Genomic DNA, 18606 nt, shown 5'->3' on the forward strand with positions numbered 1-18606 from the left:
ACTAAAAATCAAGAAGAGAAAAATAACAGGAAAATCTCCAAATACCTGGAAACTAAAAAATGCCCTTCTAAATAATCCATAAATCAAAAATGCAGTTTCAAGGGAATTCAAAAATATGTTGAACTGAATGAAAATGAAAATACAACATATCAAACTTTTGAGACAGGCCTAAAACAGTGCCAAGAGGAAAATTTATAGCACTACATACACATATTAGAAAAGAGGAAAGTCTCAAGTCAGTCATCTAAGCCTCCACCTCAACAACCTAGAAGAAGGAAAGTAAAACAAACCCAGAACAAGCAAACAAAAGGCAATCCAAGAGCAAACCCAGAGCAAAATGCGTGGAATTTTTTTAAAAATAGAGAAAATCAATGAAACAAAGAGTTGGTTCTCTTAAAATAACCATAAAAATGACAAACCTCTAGTAAGGAATGACAAGGAAAAAAGAGAAAAGACTCAAATTGCTAATATCTGGAATAAAACAGGAAATATGAATACAGACCCTGCAGTCAACAAAAAGATCAAAAGGGAATAAATACTACAAACAACCATCACATATAAATTTGATGACTTAGATGAACTGGACCAGTTCCTCAGAAAACACAAATGACCTCAATTCACCACATATGAAATAGAGTCCTGAGTCTTCCCTGCGCTGATGTCAATATCCTGCTGGTGATGGTTTTGTCCGATGTTATCACTGGCGGGAATGGGGTAAAGGGTCCACCGGCTCTATCGCTGTTACTTCTTACAACGGTGCATCTACAATTATCTCAAAATTAAAAGTTTAAGAAGTATTTAAAGGTGATGGGAGCAGGTTATCTATGGACATAATAAACTGGCATGAGTGGATATCATTTATTTAGATTTTCTAGTTGCCTTTGACAAGGCCAATACCAAACTTTATTGGATTGAGGAAATCATCATGATTAAAAGACCAAGTCTGGAAACAGATTGTATTTTACCCTTAAAAAGAAAAAATAAACCCATCTCAGATGTATGTGCACACATATGTGTGTTGTGTGCATGTATTTCTCAGCTCGTCCCCTGAAAAGTCCGAGAAACACTGACTAGCTTGATAATACTATGCTATTGTGCACCTCTAGGTCTCTAATTACAATTTTCCTGTAAAATATGAAAGGGCTCCTTGAGGAAATACTTGATTCCAGATTTGGGACCAGGAAAAAAAAAAACATGATATGGAACCATGTGTTATTAGCATTCCACTAATGCCAAGTTTATGTAACACAGAGTCGTTAGCATTATTGTGTTAATTATGATAAAATAAGCTATCTTGGGGGGTAATGTCTAATACTTCTGTTGAGCTGTCAACTCAAATCCTGTCAGGACTGTAATCATCCCTGTCTTAGGAATAGGCTCAGAAGCTCTTAAGCTTGGAATGCCTTTGCAGAATATTAATTTAACACATAAAGAAAGACTCAAAGAGCTAAAGCAGTTTTCCCATTGTCACAAAATAATTAAGCTCACCTGCTTCAAGACTTATTAATTTTATATGAAGTAAAAACTTTTGCCCAACGCCATGCTTCCTACAAGCACCAAACTGCCCTTCTCGAGTGTTTGCACTTGTATGGATTTTGTTAAATATCTTTTCCACGTAACTTCTCTAGCTGGTGTCTCCAACTGGGAGGTTTTGAACTTTAGTTTTAATGGGAGACCTTTAGCTTTTTGTCTAACTCTCCAAGTACAACCAGGACGCCATTCATGAGGACTTCCCAAAGCACATGATCTTGTGATAATGAAAGACTCATCAACATAATCTTAAATAAAAAGGGGAAGCTCAACGTTATGCTATATGTGGTCACAATGTAATGAAACCTTTTTGTTCATTTCACCAAACATTAAATGAATCTTCCCAGTGGACACAGCATTTTGCTTGTTGCTGCAGAGACAGAGCTGAGCAATCCATAGTCACTCCCTCAAGGTACAGCAGGAAGGCCCATCACAAAGCAAGGCACGACAGGGGCAAAGACAGGCAAGGGATGTACTTAGAAAAAATCAGGTAGTCCAACTGTGTGTGTGTGTGTGTGTGTGTGTGTGTGTGTTTACTTCAGAATCATCAGATGCCCGTGAAAAGAAGAGGCTAGAATTATAGATTGGAACCATACAGAGGAGGACCCTACACTGCAGGCTCAGCTCTGGGACATTAAATAACTTGCCAGAGTCCATATAGATGCAGAGCAGCTTAGCTGGGTGTCTGTGGTCTCTGGGCACTGCTGTCTCTAATACAGGAAGGCGTGTAGAAGCCAAACTCCAGGTTAAGGTTTCTCAACCCCAATCCCATGGTCATTGGGGGCCAGATACTTCTTCACTGTGGAGCTGTCCAGGGCACTGTAGGACGCTTGTAGCATCCCTGTCCTTCCAACCCTTCAGCTGTGACAAACGCAGAAGACTCCAGGCACTGAAAGTGTCACCATCATCCCTGGTTGAGAACCACTGCTCTACATGATGTAAAAATTGTTTATATTCAACAATGTGTAATATGTAACGTGATATATAGCTTACATTTTAATATTGGCAAGCCATGTTCTGGCCTAGGGGCAAACAGGATAATTAGGTAATGATTGAGAAGTATCTTACAGTTGTTTAGTTGTTTGCCTCTTAGCTCAAGCAGTCTTCTGATCCAAATTCATGTTGGAAAATCTGGGAATCTGCAGGGTATCTTGGGATTTCTGTGCCGTTTAGGCTCTTGTGACAGCAAAGAATAAAATCCCAGCAAGGCTTTATTGTAAGGATGACACAGTTAGGCATTGGAACTTGAAAACCCAGTAGGAACCAAGACTCACTGGGGGTCATCTGGCCTTTTTCTAGCTTCCTCTCATTGGCCACTCAGCCTCTTTCTCATGGATTCTTTCTGTCTAGTTCCATCTTGCTGCCAATGAGACAATCTCCTCTGGGCCATCCAGTTAAAATTCCCCAAGGAGTCGGGTGACTGTCACCTTCACTGGTCTGACCACCCACACTCCCTCATGGTGATGCAGGACAAAGAGACATCACTGACCAGCTGCCCTCCTCGGGGTCAGTCCTGGTCTACCCGGGGTAAAGGGCAGCCTGTGACACCCAGCCGTGGCGAAGCAGCAGCCGCTGTGGAACCCGATGAGCCTTGCGGCTGATCTGACCCTCTGGACCCCACTTGGGAGCTCGCACTTAGCTGAGGCTGAGAGAGACAATAAAACCACGTCTCTCTTCAAAAATCAAGTCTCCCAGGCCAGATGGGAATACCAGCAAAACCAGACAATAAAGTCATTTAAATATGTTCGTAAGTAAACTGTGACAGAAAAAAAAACTGTTCTTTGAATAATCCAGAATTAATTGTTTCCTGAGTTTTCTTTGTTTTAAGGACTTCAGATTTTGTTCACTGCTTAAATGCTCCAAAGGAACGCTTTTTTTTTTTTTTACTGAAGTGTAGTTAATTTACAATGTTGTGTTAGTTTCAAGTGTACAGCAAAGTGATTCAGTTACACATACATACATATCTATGTACATATCTGTTCAAGATCTACTCTTTTTCAGATTCTTTTCCATTATAGGTTATTACAAGATATTGAGTATAGTTTTCTGTGCTCTACAGTAGGTCCTTGTTGTTTAGTATTTTCTATATAGTAGTGTGTATCTGTTAATCCCAAACTCCTGATTTATCTCTCCCCCCCCACCCCGCTATCCACTTTGGTGACCATAAGTTTGTTTTCTACATCTGTGAGTCTATTTGTTTTGTAAATAAGTTCATTTGCTATCATTTTTTTAGATTCCACATATAAGTGACATCATACAATATTTGTCCTTCTCTGACCTACTTCACTCAATATGAGAATCTCTAGGTCCATCCATGTTGCTGCACATGGCACTATTTAATTCGTTTTTATGGCTGAGTAGTATTCCACTGTATATATATACCACATCGTTTTTATCCATTCACCTGTCAGTGGACATTCAGGTTACTTCCATATCTTGACTCTTGTAAATAGTGCTGCTGTGAACATTGCATGTATCTTTTGGAATTAGAGTTTTCTCTGGATATATGCCCAGGAGTGGGATTGCAGGATCATACGGTAGCTCTATTTTAAGTTTTTTAATAGAGACAGCACTCCGTTTCTCAAACTGACGCCTCATTTCCTTCCCTCTCAAGGTGTCATGAAGTCTTCCTACTTGGTTTAGAGAGTTTTTGGAGCAGGTGAGGGTTTTTCAGAATAAACAGGCTATGGTGGCTATGAGTCAGCACCCCTTTCTCCTAAACTCGCGATTGGAGGAGGGCCCCGGCAATCAGAGCCTGGGAATGGGAGCTTTGAACTTGCCTGTAGCGAGAACTCTAAGACCTGAAGACACTGCTCTTATGAATAATTTAAAACTGCCGCTGAGTCAAGTTATTCTTTAAAGGAAATTACTTTCGTGGTCATGTTTAACCATTAGTAATTATACCACTTTCTTTTATTATAGGTAATGTATGAAATTGTTGGAGCAATTGAAAAAAATAAAGACTCCCTTTCACAGAATCTTCTATTTGTAATGAAAAGTAAGTGTTCCCCGTACGGTTAAAATGCCACACATTCTTTATGTCTCTGTCTCTGAACACGGCCCTATAAAATATGCCACCAGCTAAGGATAATTGAACTATCTTTCGTGTTCTAATGCCCAGAATAATAAGGAATGGAGCTTGCCATGCTACACACTGGTTATAATTTAATTTAGAGTCTAGTAGAAACCATAATTTAACTAAGCTTTTAGCGGATAGAAATATAAAACACCTTCACCAGTTTGGCTTGTGAATATAAAGAGGCTCTTGTGTGAAGACTGAGGAAGGTGCACATGGCTTCCCCACAGCAGGGTGAGTTTCATTACTTAAGATGACTCTGGAGCACAGCTAAGGGTGGTATTTTATTCTTGTGTACTTTCAGCTATAAAAAACTAATGCTTACAAAGTAAAATGAGGGTACAAATTGATATATACATACACACATGCATATATGTATATAGCCATATAAATTTATAGGTGACATCTACTTAGTGAACCTTAGTACTTTATATACGTATCTCTATACATATCTCTATAATTCTATACTATATGTAAAACGATGTACTGGGTTTATATGTGGTATAATTATATATATCTCTGTATTTACATATAGAGCTATAAATTTACGTATATGTATAGTTCTATCTCCTCTAGTAATTATTTTCTTAGTAGAAGTTCTGCAGTGATTCACATTTTCTTACTAACCTCTTCAACGAATTAAAGTGTATCATCTTTGTGCTTTAAGTTGCTCTAAGTGAGATGGAGCCATTTATCATTCCTGGGAAGAGAAGCATATCATAGCCTTTCATGAAATAGTTGGATGCCTTTGAGCTGGAAATAAGACATCCATATCACTTCCGGCTGGAGGAATATATTTACCTTAGATCAAATAGCAGAGTTGCAGTATATTGCTTTTCATGGGGGATGACTCTGCTTGCCTCTCAGAATGTATGGTTATTGAGTTCTCTTAAAGGCTCTTAAAGTTCTCTTAAAGACTAATGATAAAAACATGGACTTGGAATAATACTGTGTAAAAAGAAAGAAGTGAGATAATTGATCTTCTTGATTATCACTGGAAATATCTTCCTTCTAGTTTTCAAATATTTGGACTTTCATTCATAACATACTTAAAATTGTATAACGTACATAAAATCCATGTATTTTATGAAGAACTAATATACAGCATGTTTTCAAAGTTGGCACTAGGCCTCCTTTTTTTGTATTTCACGGTGGCGGAATATGTATTTAGAAAGAAAACATGATGGCTTCAGTTACTGCAATTCTGCTTATCTTAGCAGAGTCCCTATATCTTAAAGTCATTCTTTTGTGTATGCTTGCTAACAAGTGCCAAGAGAAAACAGGCGTATCTTATTTTATTCTAAATATTTTAGACTATACATACATCTGAGCAAGACGACAAAAATTGCAACGTGCCCTTATGTGTTCATATAAGAGGTGCGAAGCATTTTCTGCAGAGGGCTAGAGAGTAAATATTTCAGACTCTGCGAGCCGTAAGTTCACTGTTGCAACTACTCAACTCTGCTATGATAATGAGGAAGCAACCGTAGACAATACAGATGGATGTGGCTGTATTTCAATAAAACTTTATTTACAAAAACTGTGGCCTGTGGATTTGGCCCACAGGCCACAGTTGCTTACCCGTTCTATCACACAAGCAAAGATGCATGGTTGTGATAGTATTTTATGACTCTATGGAATGTTTTGGCACTGCAAATAGTTATTAAAAGCAAGCGTAATTTATAGATAATAGTGGTAATTCCTGTCTCCAGGCACCTTGCTAAGTACTCTGCTTACAGCATCTGATTTAATTCTCATATTATCCAAAAGCTCCCAGGTGTGGAAGGAGGCAGGGTCTGTGGCAGGATCCCTACAAATCCAGCTGTGTCTGTGACACCCCTGACCAGTGCAGACAGGGAACTGGGTGGCACAGCTCACACAGACAGTGCCCTCGTTGATGCCCAAGATGGGAAATCAAGTCCACTTGACTCAGAAAGAAGCAGGTACAGTCCAGACTCTTAAGTCTACTTATGAGTAGAGGAGATTTTACTATTTATTGTCGGTGATGCTGTTGGCATTTCTGCAGACCTGTTCATAGACTGTGGGCACCTCAGTTAGCTCAGCCCGTTTTACGGGCAGAAAGGCGCCCAGTGCATTGTGTCTAGAGCCCAGAGAGGGATGCTTCCCATTGCAACGTGTATACAGGGTGACATGAAGAAAAATGCCTGCAGCAAGTGACTCCTAGAAATAGGGAAGGGAGGCCAAAGCTGTCTCTTCGCTAGGGACTTCCTTCTCGGGCTCTAGGTGGCAACACGATGGCCGAATTTCTCTTTTTAATGTGCCGAGGAACCTGCTCTCACCTCCCACTGGCTCAGCTTATGGGCCGGGCTCTGCTGTTAGGGGTGAGGCCTGATGGCATCTCCATCGTAGGGGGATGCTACCCCTGCTTTACCTTCATGCAGCCTGGGTGTGTGATCCAGAGAAAGGACAGAAACAGGTGACTTACATGTTTCGGTTCATAGTTATGTCTAGTGTTTACAGATGTAGTAAAGGCTTTTTCCGCAGTTATGGGAGTACCAGGTTGCACTATTTATCTGTGGTCCCGTCCATCCACAGACTAGCTAGAAATATAAATAATATTTTTAATTAAGTTACATAGGCCATGGTATTATATGTTTATTGTTTCACTGTTTTTAAATGATTTCAAACTTAAAGTCACAAAATTAGTACAAGGCACTCCCGTGTGCTCTTTTCCCAGATTGACTTTTTTCATTTCCTTTCTCCTTTTCTCTCTCACTCTCTCCTCCCTTCCATCTCCGTGCGTGCGTGCATGTGTATGTACGCACACTCTCTGAGCCACTGGAGAATGGCCAAAAGTGTCTTTGTGCCTAAATACTTTGGTCCCTATCCTAAGACCAAGGACATGATCGTAGGTATCCTCAGTAAATTATCAGACGATTAAACATTGATATGATACCGATATCTAATTCAGAGTTTATGTAACACTTTACCAATTATCCCACTAATGTCTTTCATCATCATTTTTCTCCCAATTCAGGACCATTTGCTGAGTTTACTTGCCATTTCTTGTCAGTCTTCTTTAAGCTGGGACATTTCCTCAGCTTTCCTTTTTCTTCATGACATTAATATTTTAAGACGTGGAAGCCCAGTTTGGTCATTATTTTGATACTAAAATTGCCCAAGACTTGGCCAGTGAGAACCCCTCCAAGCTAGTTCCTATGTCCTTTTGACAGGTTCTCATGTCTGTTGGGGTACTTTCTTACATTCTGGCTTTCCAAAGTGTTCTGGGATCTTCTACCTTGCCTCAGATCCAGAATTGGCCACTTATCCAAGAAGACTTGCTTTATTTTAGAAGTGAATGGTGTTAAGAAACACTAAGAAATGGGGGCAGGGTGAGCTCATTGCTACTGGCGTGTCATTGCTTTTAGATCCTTTCAGAACTAGGAAATTTAAGATATAGGCATAGATTTTGCATAGATATGTGTGTGTGTGTATATATAGATATAGATATGGATAGGTATATCGCAGTATATTATCGTGATACCTATAATTTCCAGCCAACATCACAGGGCTCCTTTTTGCCTTCCTGTAATCCATAATTGTATCTCCCTTCTCTGACCCTCCTCCTAGCTCCCTATTTGTTTATTCATATAGCGACTTTTCACTCAAGGCACTGCTAATAAATACATTAGCTGGGCACACAAAATAATCTGAGTGCAGAAATGGTGGAAACTAAACCACTTTGCTCCTGAACGCTGCCAGCTGTCCGATGAATGACTTACGCATGTTACATCACACTTTAATCTTGCGGGAATCCACAGAGTAGGTACTCGGGTGGTTATTTCACAGAAAAGGAAATTAAGGCTTAAAAACTGTCTACATACAGATAGAAGTAACCCAAGAAACATGCCTTCTAGATCCTTAACTGTCACAGACATGGTTTTCACTTTGCTATTCAAATGTGTCCATCCATTCATGAGCCCATTTCTCCCTGAGGTGTCAAGAAAGACATATGGACCCAGAATTACCAGAATTTTTATAACCTAACACCTAATATATCAACTTGCTTTCACCTTTCCAGCTTAACTGGATCAGAAAAAGAGGCACTTTTCCCCCTAACAGCTGAGACAGTTGAATGAGACAGGGGCTCCCCAATGTCTGCATTCCACTCGGAGAGAGGTTCTTCCTGGGGACGTGTGTCCCCAGCAGTTATTTTCCTGGAATGGAGAGCTGCTGACCAAGACCATTTCATGACTTGGTCAAGTGCACTGAGGCCCCTTAGGTCTGAGCAGGTCCGATACGGTCTGGCTGTTAGGAGAGCAGTAAGAGCCACTCAGTTCTAGAGCAAGGGATTCAGGGCTCAGGTGGGGGACGGGAGAGCATGGGATCTGGCCCAAGGGCAAAAAAAGGTCAGAATTCATCAAGCAGCGTGATGAGTAGTGGGGAAAATGAAAAAGAGGCAAAAGGAAAGGCAGACTCCTAAATTCCCTCCCCGCTCAGAGTGTTTTAGTGGTTAGAACGCTCGGATGACGTGTGAGCTTAACGCTTGCATGAATTACGATTTTAATGCCGCTTACAATCTTCATTTATTTATTTCCTAGCTAGTGAAAATGTCATGATCAATCATCTGTTCCAGTCGAAACTGTCACCAACAGGAGCCCTCGTACCTTCCTCTCCTTCTTTTAAATTCAGAGGACATAAATCTGCCTGGCTCAGTAAGAAAATGACAGCTTCTTCAATGATTGGAGAAAACAGGAATTATCCAGAACTTAGTAAGGTAGGAGTTTTTATGACTCGTGTCTGGTTGTTTTGAAGTTTGCTTATTAGCACATTTGCTGCTTCTTTTAAAGAAAAACAAGCACAATCCTCAATGCTCATGGAAATAAATTGATATTTTAATTGAAAACATTAAAGGAAAGCCTGCTTACCTAAAGTACAACCCGCTGAGAGAGGACAGTTATAAGAAAGTGCAGTGGAGTGAAAATTTGACAGCAAATAGAGTATCAGTCATTTTAGTTGTTGTCTGTGCAGCACCCTTTTTACATCTCATCCTGTGACTGTCTTTTTGATGAATGGGACGTAACTTCAGGGACAGTAGGATTAAAGGGGATAAACTGAGCTACCTTATTCTGTTGATATTAATCACTTCAGAGGTTTCAGGTCTCTAAACAATAAATTGTAGTTTCTCATATAGACATAGTATATTTTTCAGGTCCTAGAGTGTTTTCACTGTGTTCCATAGATTTTTAATTTATTTCAGCATTATACTAATTTTTTATTGGGGTATAGTTGCTTTACCATGTTGTGTTAGTTTCTGGTGTACAACGAAGTGAATCAGCTGTATGTATACATAGATCCCCTCCCTTTTGGACCTCCCTCCCCACCATCCCACCCCTCTAGGTCACCACAGAGCACCGAGCTGAGCCCTGTGCTGTCCCGCAGGTCCCCACTAGCTATCTGTTTTACACATGGTGGTGTATTTATGTCAAACCTAATCTCCCAGTTCATCCCACCCCACCCCCGCTGCCCTGTGTCCACACGTCCGTTCTCGACGTCTGCGTCTGTGTTCCTGCCCCGCAAACAGTTTCATCTGTGCCATCTAACGGGTATTTGTCCCACACCAGCGTGGTTGTACTTACAGCCTAAAGATTCTGACGATTTGTAAAATAGAACAAAAAATACAGTGAAGAGTTGTTTCAGACTGAAATGTTTTATGTTTATGAATTCAGTGCCCAGTCGTAGCCCAGTTTGTTTTGCTTGCCTTTATAAAGACTCTTAAAAAATGAGAAATATGGTTGGGAAGGTGTCCAGGACAATCAATCTTAGAAATTCAGTCACTGTAGCTTGCTGAACTGCATTTTAACTTACCAATTAAAATAAAAGCATAATTAAAGTCAACTGTATTATAGAAGAATGGCAGAAATGTGTGTAGCGTATTAGAAGTGTCTGTGTGTGTGTGTGTGTGTGTGTGTGTGTGTGTGTGTGTGTCCTCCTGAGTGTGTGTGTATATGTTTAGCCATTAGACCCTAGATTTAAGGGTCCTTCGATATAGTTGTTCCAGAACTGGACCATCACAGGAATTCAATCTCACTGCATATAAAATGGCATCTTTTACATAAAAAGGACAAAGTGTTCCCCTTGTAAAGCTCCATCTCTATTCCTGGTGGTTTCGCTGAAACTTCTGGCCTTTCCTTTCTCAGTCACCCTGGAAACCATGAGCAAGAAATCGCCACACACCTCCAAACTGTAATTTTTAACCTTAATTATTAAACATTACCAGGCATAGATGCCATTAGTCTTTTCCCTGAAGGACTGCAAAAGCGAGATAATTCACAGCAGTTCCTCCACCCGGAAAGGGAAATTGAGTGTTCAATTTCAAGGGATGAAGATTTATTTATTATGATTTTTCCTTAAGTGTTCCATTCCTCTCTTCCCTCCGAGGGTCCTCACCCCTGCACACCCATCCCTGTGACCAGCAGGGTAGCCATCTACCCACCCTTCAACTGAGCATCACGTTCGGCTTTGTGTTTGTAGAAAACAAGTTGATCTTAGACCAATCGCTTCGTTTTCCATTCCCTTGTCAGTGACAATTGATCTTTTCAGCTTGACAGTTCATCTCGACGGAAGGAAGTGAGCCATTGCCATGATAGCAATAGCACCATATTGACAAGGATGTTTCATCAAATTCTTTGTTCTATCGAGACCTTTTATTTTAAGATAAATGATTTTGGATCGGTAGATCTGTTGGTCTCAGTCTGCGTGATTTCGTGAAATGTAATAGTACATTAGTGGCTGAGGTTTCTTTTAACCCCTGGTGGGATTTAATTAATTACTTTCTGCCTTTCGTTCTTCACCCACTGGCTTCATTTTCACTGACTTCTTTTATCTGCATTATCATTTAATCTTCGCTACGTTTGAATTATTTTCTTTTAAGAGCTATATGTAACTACTTATCGAAGAAAACAGTCTACTGTCATTTTTCACAGGCAAGTAATTTACTAACCCCTTTTAGTCATTAAAAAAGAGAAAAAGAAAAGGAAGGGAAAGAAAAAATGAGTAGGACACTGATTATAGTTAAACTTACGGAACAAACCAGTGATTGTTAAAACATCAAATCTTTGTCATGTAAAATATCCATTGTATCCTTTTACCGCAGAGTAAGCTACATTTCATGATAAACATGCACAGTTAGTAATACAATCAGGATACCAGGGGGAGTTTACTGTACCACCAAGCAAGTCAACATCTGTCTATTCTCAAATGAAAGTAGATGCAGGTTCGTGACAGCCATGGACTTGAAAGGCTACAGAAATGGTTACTTTACATGTAGTTGCCCATTTTTCTAGCTCGTGGTACCATTACAGAAAATCATTTGTTTTAAAAAAACTGATTTTTATAGTCTGTTTTAAATCTACATCTGCCTGTAAGTGAGTTTATATGAATCAGAGGGTTCATTTTTTTCCCTCTAGACTGGAATTTAGTAAAATAAACCTGCTCACCCTTTCCTTTTGTTTTCATTACAGTTATTAAAAAAGAAAGGAAATTCTACATTTCTTCAAAGACTAGAACGGGGAGGCCCGGCCACCATTGCATCGCAACTCAGGGTTAGTGAAGTTTTCAGATTTCAAAAACTTCCATTTTGATTATATCAACTGTAGAGGGTTTACATGGAATTCTCCTCCATTTTCAGCACTTAAGGACCTTCCAAAAAGTAAGCATACACACACACACACACACACACACACACACACACACACACACACACACAGAGCAAGTGAATGCATAATAAATAAGAATCATGGATTGAAGATAAAGATTTTTATTTAAAAATTGCTTTACCTTGTCAGTCGGTGTCCTCTTTGGGGAATCAGTTGTGCTTTACTTCTCTCCTTAGAAAACTCTGACGGATATTACTGGAAAACTTCAGAAGTGCACTCCACACTTTATTCATTGCATCAAGCCCAATAACTCGAGGCTACCAGATACTTTTGATAATTTTTACGTGTCTGCTCAGCTGCAATACATTGGGGTCCTGGAGATGGTGAAGATCATCAGACACGGATACCCTGTCCGCCTTTCCTTCTCGGATTTCCTGTCAAGGTAGGTTCTGCTCTTGTGTCCACTGTTCCCAGGACCATGTTGATGATATTGTAGCGTGGATCTTCTGTTTTCTTTTCTGGCATTTCTTTTATTATTCATATTCTTTTACCCTGAGTAGACAAAATACTGTGGGAAGCAATGAAATACACTGACAAAGCTTATATAAAAAGTTACTGGGCTTCCCTGGTGGCGCAGTGGTTGAGAGTCCGCCTGCCGATGCAGGGGACGCGGGTTCGTGCCCCGGTCCGGGAAGATCCCACGTGCCACGGAGCGGCTGGGCCCGTGAGCCATGGCCACTGAGCCTGCGTGTCTGGAGCCTGTGCTCCGCAACGGGAGGGGCCACAATAGTGAGAGGCCCGCGTATCGCAAAAAAAAAAAAAAAAAGTTACTAAACTTTACTGCAGACCCGATAGCTTGGAAACAATTTTCGTGTTCCCTTAAATTTAGGTTTCCTCGGATTTAAACATTTATAAAATTGTTGCTTATAATATTGACATAAAATTATAATTTGATATAAGAAACTAAGTATGTGATTATTTTCTCCTTTTATATGTATGAACAAATGTTTTTTAGGTCAAGTGTCGGCAAACTGCATTCATGGGCACATCCAGCCACTACCTATTTTTTGTAAATAAAATTTTATTGGAATACAGGCAGTGAAAATAATGAGGATATCTGTTTTCAGGCAATCAAACAATAAAAGGGAGGATGGGCAAAAAGGAAACAAGAAAGTATTTGGTCATCTTATATAAAAACATGAAATTTAAAAATCACATTGACCTAAAGTAATATCAATATTACAAGTATAAAATCTAGCATTTATGGTTAAAAACTAACTGTACAAATAGTATGGAGAAATCTGTTTGGCAAACCATTCAGCTAAAAAAACCAGATTTTAAGACTTTGTTGGCCAGAAGTTCCGTTTGAGCCACTGGTTTGAAGAAGCTGCTCAATTCAGGAAAAGCAATCAACCAAAAGACTGAAATCAGCAAGTTGGAAATAATCGGGACAAAGGGTGTGATATTTAAGCTATGACTAAAATTCTACTTTTAATTTGTATCACATTTGTTTTTCCGGAGGATAGAAGTAGCATCTGTTTATTGTGTATTTTGGTAAATTTCACAAAGACACAAAGAAGAAAATCAACATCCTATGAGCCATTCATTCTCAAAGAGCTGATAGACTATTCAGAAGGGAGGAGATAAAATCCACCACATTTCAGGATAAAGTACCTGGAGAATGTATGTTTAACCTGCAGAGTGTATCGTGTAGGTAGACAAGATAATTGTGTTTAAAAACTTAAAAGATGCTAATTCATGAGCTCATAGACACACTGTCTACTATTTATAGGGGAAAACTGCAAAGTTGGGCATTACACAGGGATACATTAAGAATTAACATGTGCTGAATATAAGAATTAATTTGTGCTTTTGTTGGGTAGGGATGGTGGTGTCACATCACTGCTTATTGTACATTAAGAGGTGTCTGGTAGGGACAGCTCTGATCTGCCTCTTTCTGTTCCCTCAGTGGACGTCCATTTAGAGTCTCCAGAAATGTTTGGTCTGTTATGAGTATATATTTCTCACACTTTACAGTTTAAGTATTAAAAGTCAGCCTTCCCACCCCTTTAAGTCCAAGTGGTCTTCGATTCAATGAGTTTAAAACCTGCCCATAAACAAGTTTAAAGTAATAGATTCCCACATTTACCCCGGACCTTCTGAATGACAGTCAACAGAGAGTGGGGTCCAAGGACCCCCTGGTTTGTCTGATGGGGAGGGGTGTGGTGCTGTTATTGCTGGCATCATACGGTCTCAGAGGGTCACCAGCCTTGATAAACTGTAGTTCACTCAGCAGCACTGACTCCCTTCCCAAGCCGTGCTGAGAATCATGGTTCTGCAACGTTAGTGTCCATCATAGGCTTGTTAAAATACAGATTCCTGGGCGGCAGCCCCAGAGTTCCTGGTTCAGTAGGTCTAGGTGAGGTCCGTGAATCAGCATTTTTAGCGAGTTCCCAGGTGATACTGGTGTTGCTGGTGTGTGGACAACCTTTTGAGAACTACTGCCCTAGAACATCTACTCCCTTGGGGATTACATCTTTGTTTGGTTTTGTTTTTCCCCAGACAAGGGTTGAAAGTAGGTGAATGCCTTGATAAGCAAAGGGAACTTGTCGAGGATGCAAAATCTCAGGCATTTACTGATTTACTGAATTAAAATCTGCAGATCTGTTGAGATTTCCAAGTGATCCGGATGCAGTTTCAGAAGCACTGTGAGTGGATTCCTGCACTGGATATTAAATAGGGTTAATCTCACCCTATGAATATTTTTTAAAGTGCATTCAGTGCATTTTCTGCTGTTTATTTTGTTAGAATGTCTTCGACTCATGGAATCAAAGAAGCTTGGCATTAAAGTGTCCCTCAGAGTTTCTCTGGTATAATCTTTAGTAGCTGCATGGATCTTCCTTACAGCTACTCCAACAGGCAGTCACTTGAATTGTCCTATTTTCCCAGAAAAGGGTGGAGAACATGGCTGTGTGTACATGTATGTACACATGTGTGCATGTTCCCAATATTATATATCATAATAATTAGAAAATAATTTTACCTCTGTTATTTGTATTTGTCTAGTTTGACATATATACATATATACCTACCAGAATTTCTTATCTCTGTTACAATAGTGTACGCAATGATTATCTTTTAAAATTAAGTACAGTCTCCCATATAGATGCATTTCTTTTTTTTTTTTTTTTTTTTTTTTGCGGTACGCGGGCCTCTCACTGTTGTGGCCTCTCCCGTTGCGGAGCACAGGCTCCGGACGCGCAGGCCCAGCGGCCATGGCCCACGGGCCCAGCCGCTCCGCGGCACGTGGGATCCTCCCGGACCGGGGCACGAACCCGCGCCCCCTGCATCGGCAGGCGGACTCCCAACCACCGCGCCACCAGGGAAGCCCTATATGCATTTCTTGCTTTACTCTGACTTCTAGGCAGAGGCCACGTCTTATTCAGTCACAATACCTGTACGTTTTGGGTTTTGGTCAATGTTTTAGGAATGAAGCTGGCATTGGGGATTAATAGCTGTTCAGTGTAAAGTAACGTTTCCCCATAACAGAGATGGTAGCTGCACTACGTTTGTTGAAAAGAATAGTGGGGATGGGAATGATACTTTTTGGTAAATCTCTGCTTTTCTTTAACCAGCCCCTTACGTAACAGGAGGTGTGATTTCAATTTATCATCTTTATTTGTAATTGCACATTAGTAGAAATGGAATTATTAATGTACTTCAGTGGGAATTTGTCACCGTCTCTCTTACATGAAGGATGCCTATCTGGAATATTATCACAAAAACACTGATCTGTAGAGAGATTATCAGCTTCTACAGAACTTGAATAAAACACAATCCACACATTGTCACATCAACAAGTAACGTATTTTTTCAGAAAGCTCATCAGAACCTTGAAATCCCCCCGGGCAATCAAGCTTCGTTGTATAAACACAGCCTCGAGGTGCGATTTAATAGTTTTGGTTGCCAAAATATCAGATAACAGTTCCTATGTAAAACGTTTCTTTTCTGTTTGTATCACCTTGTCTTAACTGTTAGAGAATAAAAACCAATCAAACAAATTACTTTGTTTAGTTTACAAAGAGGAATATGGTTACCACAAAAATGCTGGACAAAGAGGAAAAATATGTCCAGTTTTGAAACCAGCACCTACTCATCTCAACAGCATTTATCGCTTCTGAAACCCAACATGACAGTAAATGTGGATAATGGGCAGTTCTGCGGAATCTGTAGGTGGACGTGATGGTATTGCAAATTCGCTTCCTGGTATCCTGGCTTTAATAACTGTCCATCATTCTGAGTCTTCCTAATCAAAACTGGAGAATTGTGTTTGTCGAGAAATCCTATTTTGATTAAATGAGAAGCATGCTTGTTGAATTTTTTCCCTAATAGCATCAATAGTTTCTGAATGGGGTAGTAAAAATGCAAGTTCCTATCTCCATGGCAAAAAACCTCACAAGTTTGGGTATATGAGGAAGAAGGAAAGGAGCAATAGAAGTAAATTATTATGTGCAAATCATGATACATAATTGGATCACCTATTGCTGTGGACTGAATTGTTCCCTCCACAAAAACTCATACATTGAAGCTGTACCCCCCAATGTGACTGTATTTGGAGATGGGTTCTATAAAGAGGTAATTAAGGTTAAGTGAGGTCCTAAGGGTGGGGTCCTGATCCAATAGGATTGGTGTCCTTATAAGAAAAGTCACCAGAGAGCATGTCCTTCTTCTCTGCTATCTGAGGATGCAGTGGAAAGGCAGCTGCCTGCAAGCCAGGAGGAGACCTTGGTAGAAACTAACTGGCCCACACCTTGATCCTGGACTTCCCAGCCTCCAGGACTGTGAGAAAATAAACTCCTGTTGTTTAACCCGCCAGGTCTGTGGGATTTTGTTATGGCAACCTGAGCTGGCTGCGAATACCTGTGTTCGTAGGTGTGTGTTGATATGGTCTCAATAGGTAGCATAGCTGGACAAGTTATGCCGGGAAGTTTTTGGGACTTTGTTCGTATTATGTGCTACTCTTGCGCTAATGGGAAGAAGTCTAGTTTACATGCACATGTCATGTGATTTAAAAAACTTGTGTCTTTGTACATGGAATCATATTCTTTCTATCTCTTTCTCTATTTACTCAATGGCATTTACTTGATATTTAAGATTCACTCAAGCATCCTCTCTGTTGAAAAGTCATTTATAAAATCCCCAATTGGTTTGTGTCTCTTGTCTAAGCTTCAAAAAGGCCTTCAGTATTTTACTTATTATTTGCTCACTGGAAATACTCATTTATGTGACTATTTAACCACTTAACCACTAGAGAAGAGGTTAGCAAACTATAGCCACCAGATCAGATCTGGCCTGGCACCTACTTTTGTATGACCCGAGAGCTAAGAATATCTTCTACATTTTTCAATTGTCAAATTTTAAATGGTTCTATATATACCTACGTAATCTCAAGTTTGCCTCTTGGCATACAAAGCTAAAATATTTACTCTCTGGCCCTCTACAGAAAACAACTTGCTACCCCTGTCCTAGACCGTATGCTCCTTAGATGAAGGCAGGTATTATTGCCTGTGCAGATGCTAACATAATGCCCACCAGCCGTCATCCTTCTGGGTCCAAACTCTATGGAACTGAACAAAAAAGATCTGACATCCTCTTCCATTTCAACAACTGTCTCTAATGTTGGACGGATTCTTCAGTTTGTGAGAATTTTTCTGATGGCATTGTAAAAGACAAACTCTCACCAATACCATCTGCAGAACATAAAATTCCAAGTCAGTGGCTTGCAAACAACGAAGGTTCCTTTCTCTTCTACATTATATTTGACTGTGTTTAGGAGTTGCACACCTAAGCTCGAATCAGCTCTGATTTGGGCCTCTTTTTCATGATGCACCCCAGGGTTCAGGAATAGCCCAGATCTAGGACATGCCCTTCCTGTGCTGGGGGAGAAGAGACATGGCTGAGTGGCTGCTACAACTTGTGCTGAGCTGCAGCATCTGTCACTCTCCTATATTCCATGGGTTAAGGCAGTCACATGGCCCAGGCCAACATCAGTGGGGTGGAGAAGTGTCTTATTCATGGGAAGTACCCCAGAGCACATAACAAAGAGTAGGGGTGTATACACTTCTGGCTCGGTTAGCAGTTGCCCCACAACTTAGTGGCATAAAACAGCAATTTGTTATTTCTCCCAGTTCTGTGGGTTAACTGGGCTTAGTGGGGCATTTCTTGCTTGGGGTTTCTCCGTCCACTGCAGCCATACAGCAAAAGAGGTTGGTGTCAGCTGGGCTGGATGGACAAGACGGCATCTTCATCCCTGTGTCTGGTGTCTGGTTGTTCCTTCATGTGGTCTCTCTCTCCAGCAGAATAATCTGGACCTCTTACCTG

General features: G+C 40.3%; 1 protein-coding gene across 1 annotated transcript in view; it reads left to right on the forward strand.

The window, feature by feature from the left end:
* Positions 1-18606, forward strand: part of MYO16 (myosin XVI) — a 151931-nt gene that overhangs the window by 68174 nt on the left and 65151 nt on the right. Inside the window, exons 11-14 of the mRNA XM_073795051.1 lie at positions 4453-4528; positions 9169-9344; positions 12091-12171; positions 12462-12667. Coding sequence (XP_073651152.1) covers positions 4453-4528; positions 9169-9344; positions 12091-12171; positions 12462-12667 — 539 coding nt within the window. The remainder of the gene's footprint in view (positions 1-4452; positions 4529-9168; positions 9345-12090; positions 12172-12461; positions 12668-18606) is intronic.

The sequence above is a fragment of the Tursiops truncatus genome, chromosome 18, assembly GCF_011762595.2.
Source record: "Tursiops truncatus isolate mTurTru1 chromosome 18, mTurTru1.mat.Y, whole genome shotgun sequence".
NCBI classification, from domain to species: domain Eukaryota; kingdom Metazoa; phylum Chordata; class Mammalia; order Artiodactyla; family Delphinidae; genus Tursiops; species Tursiops truncatus.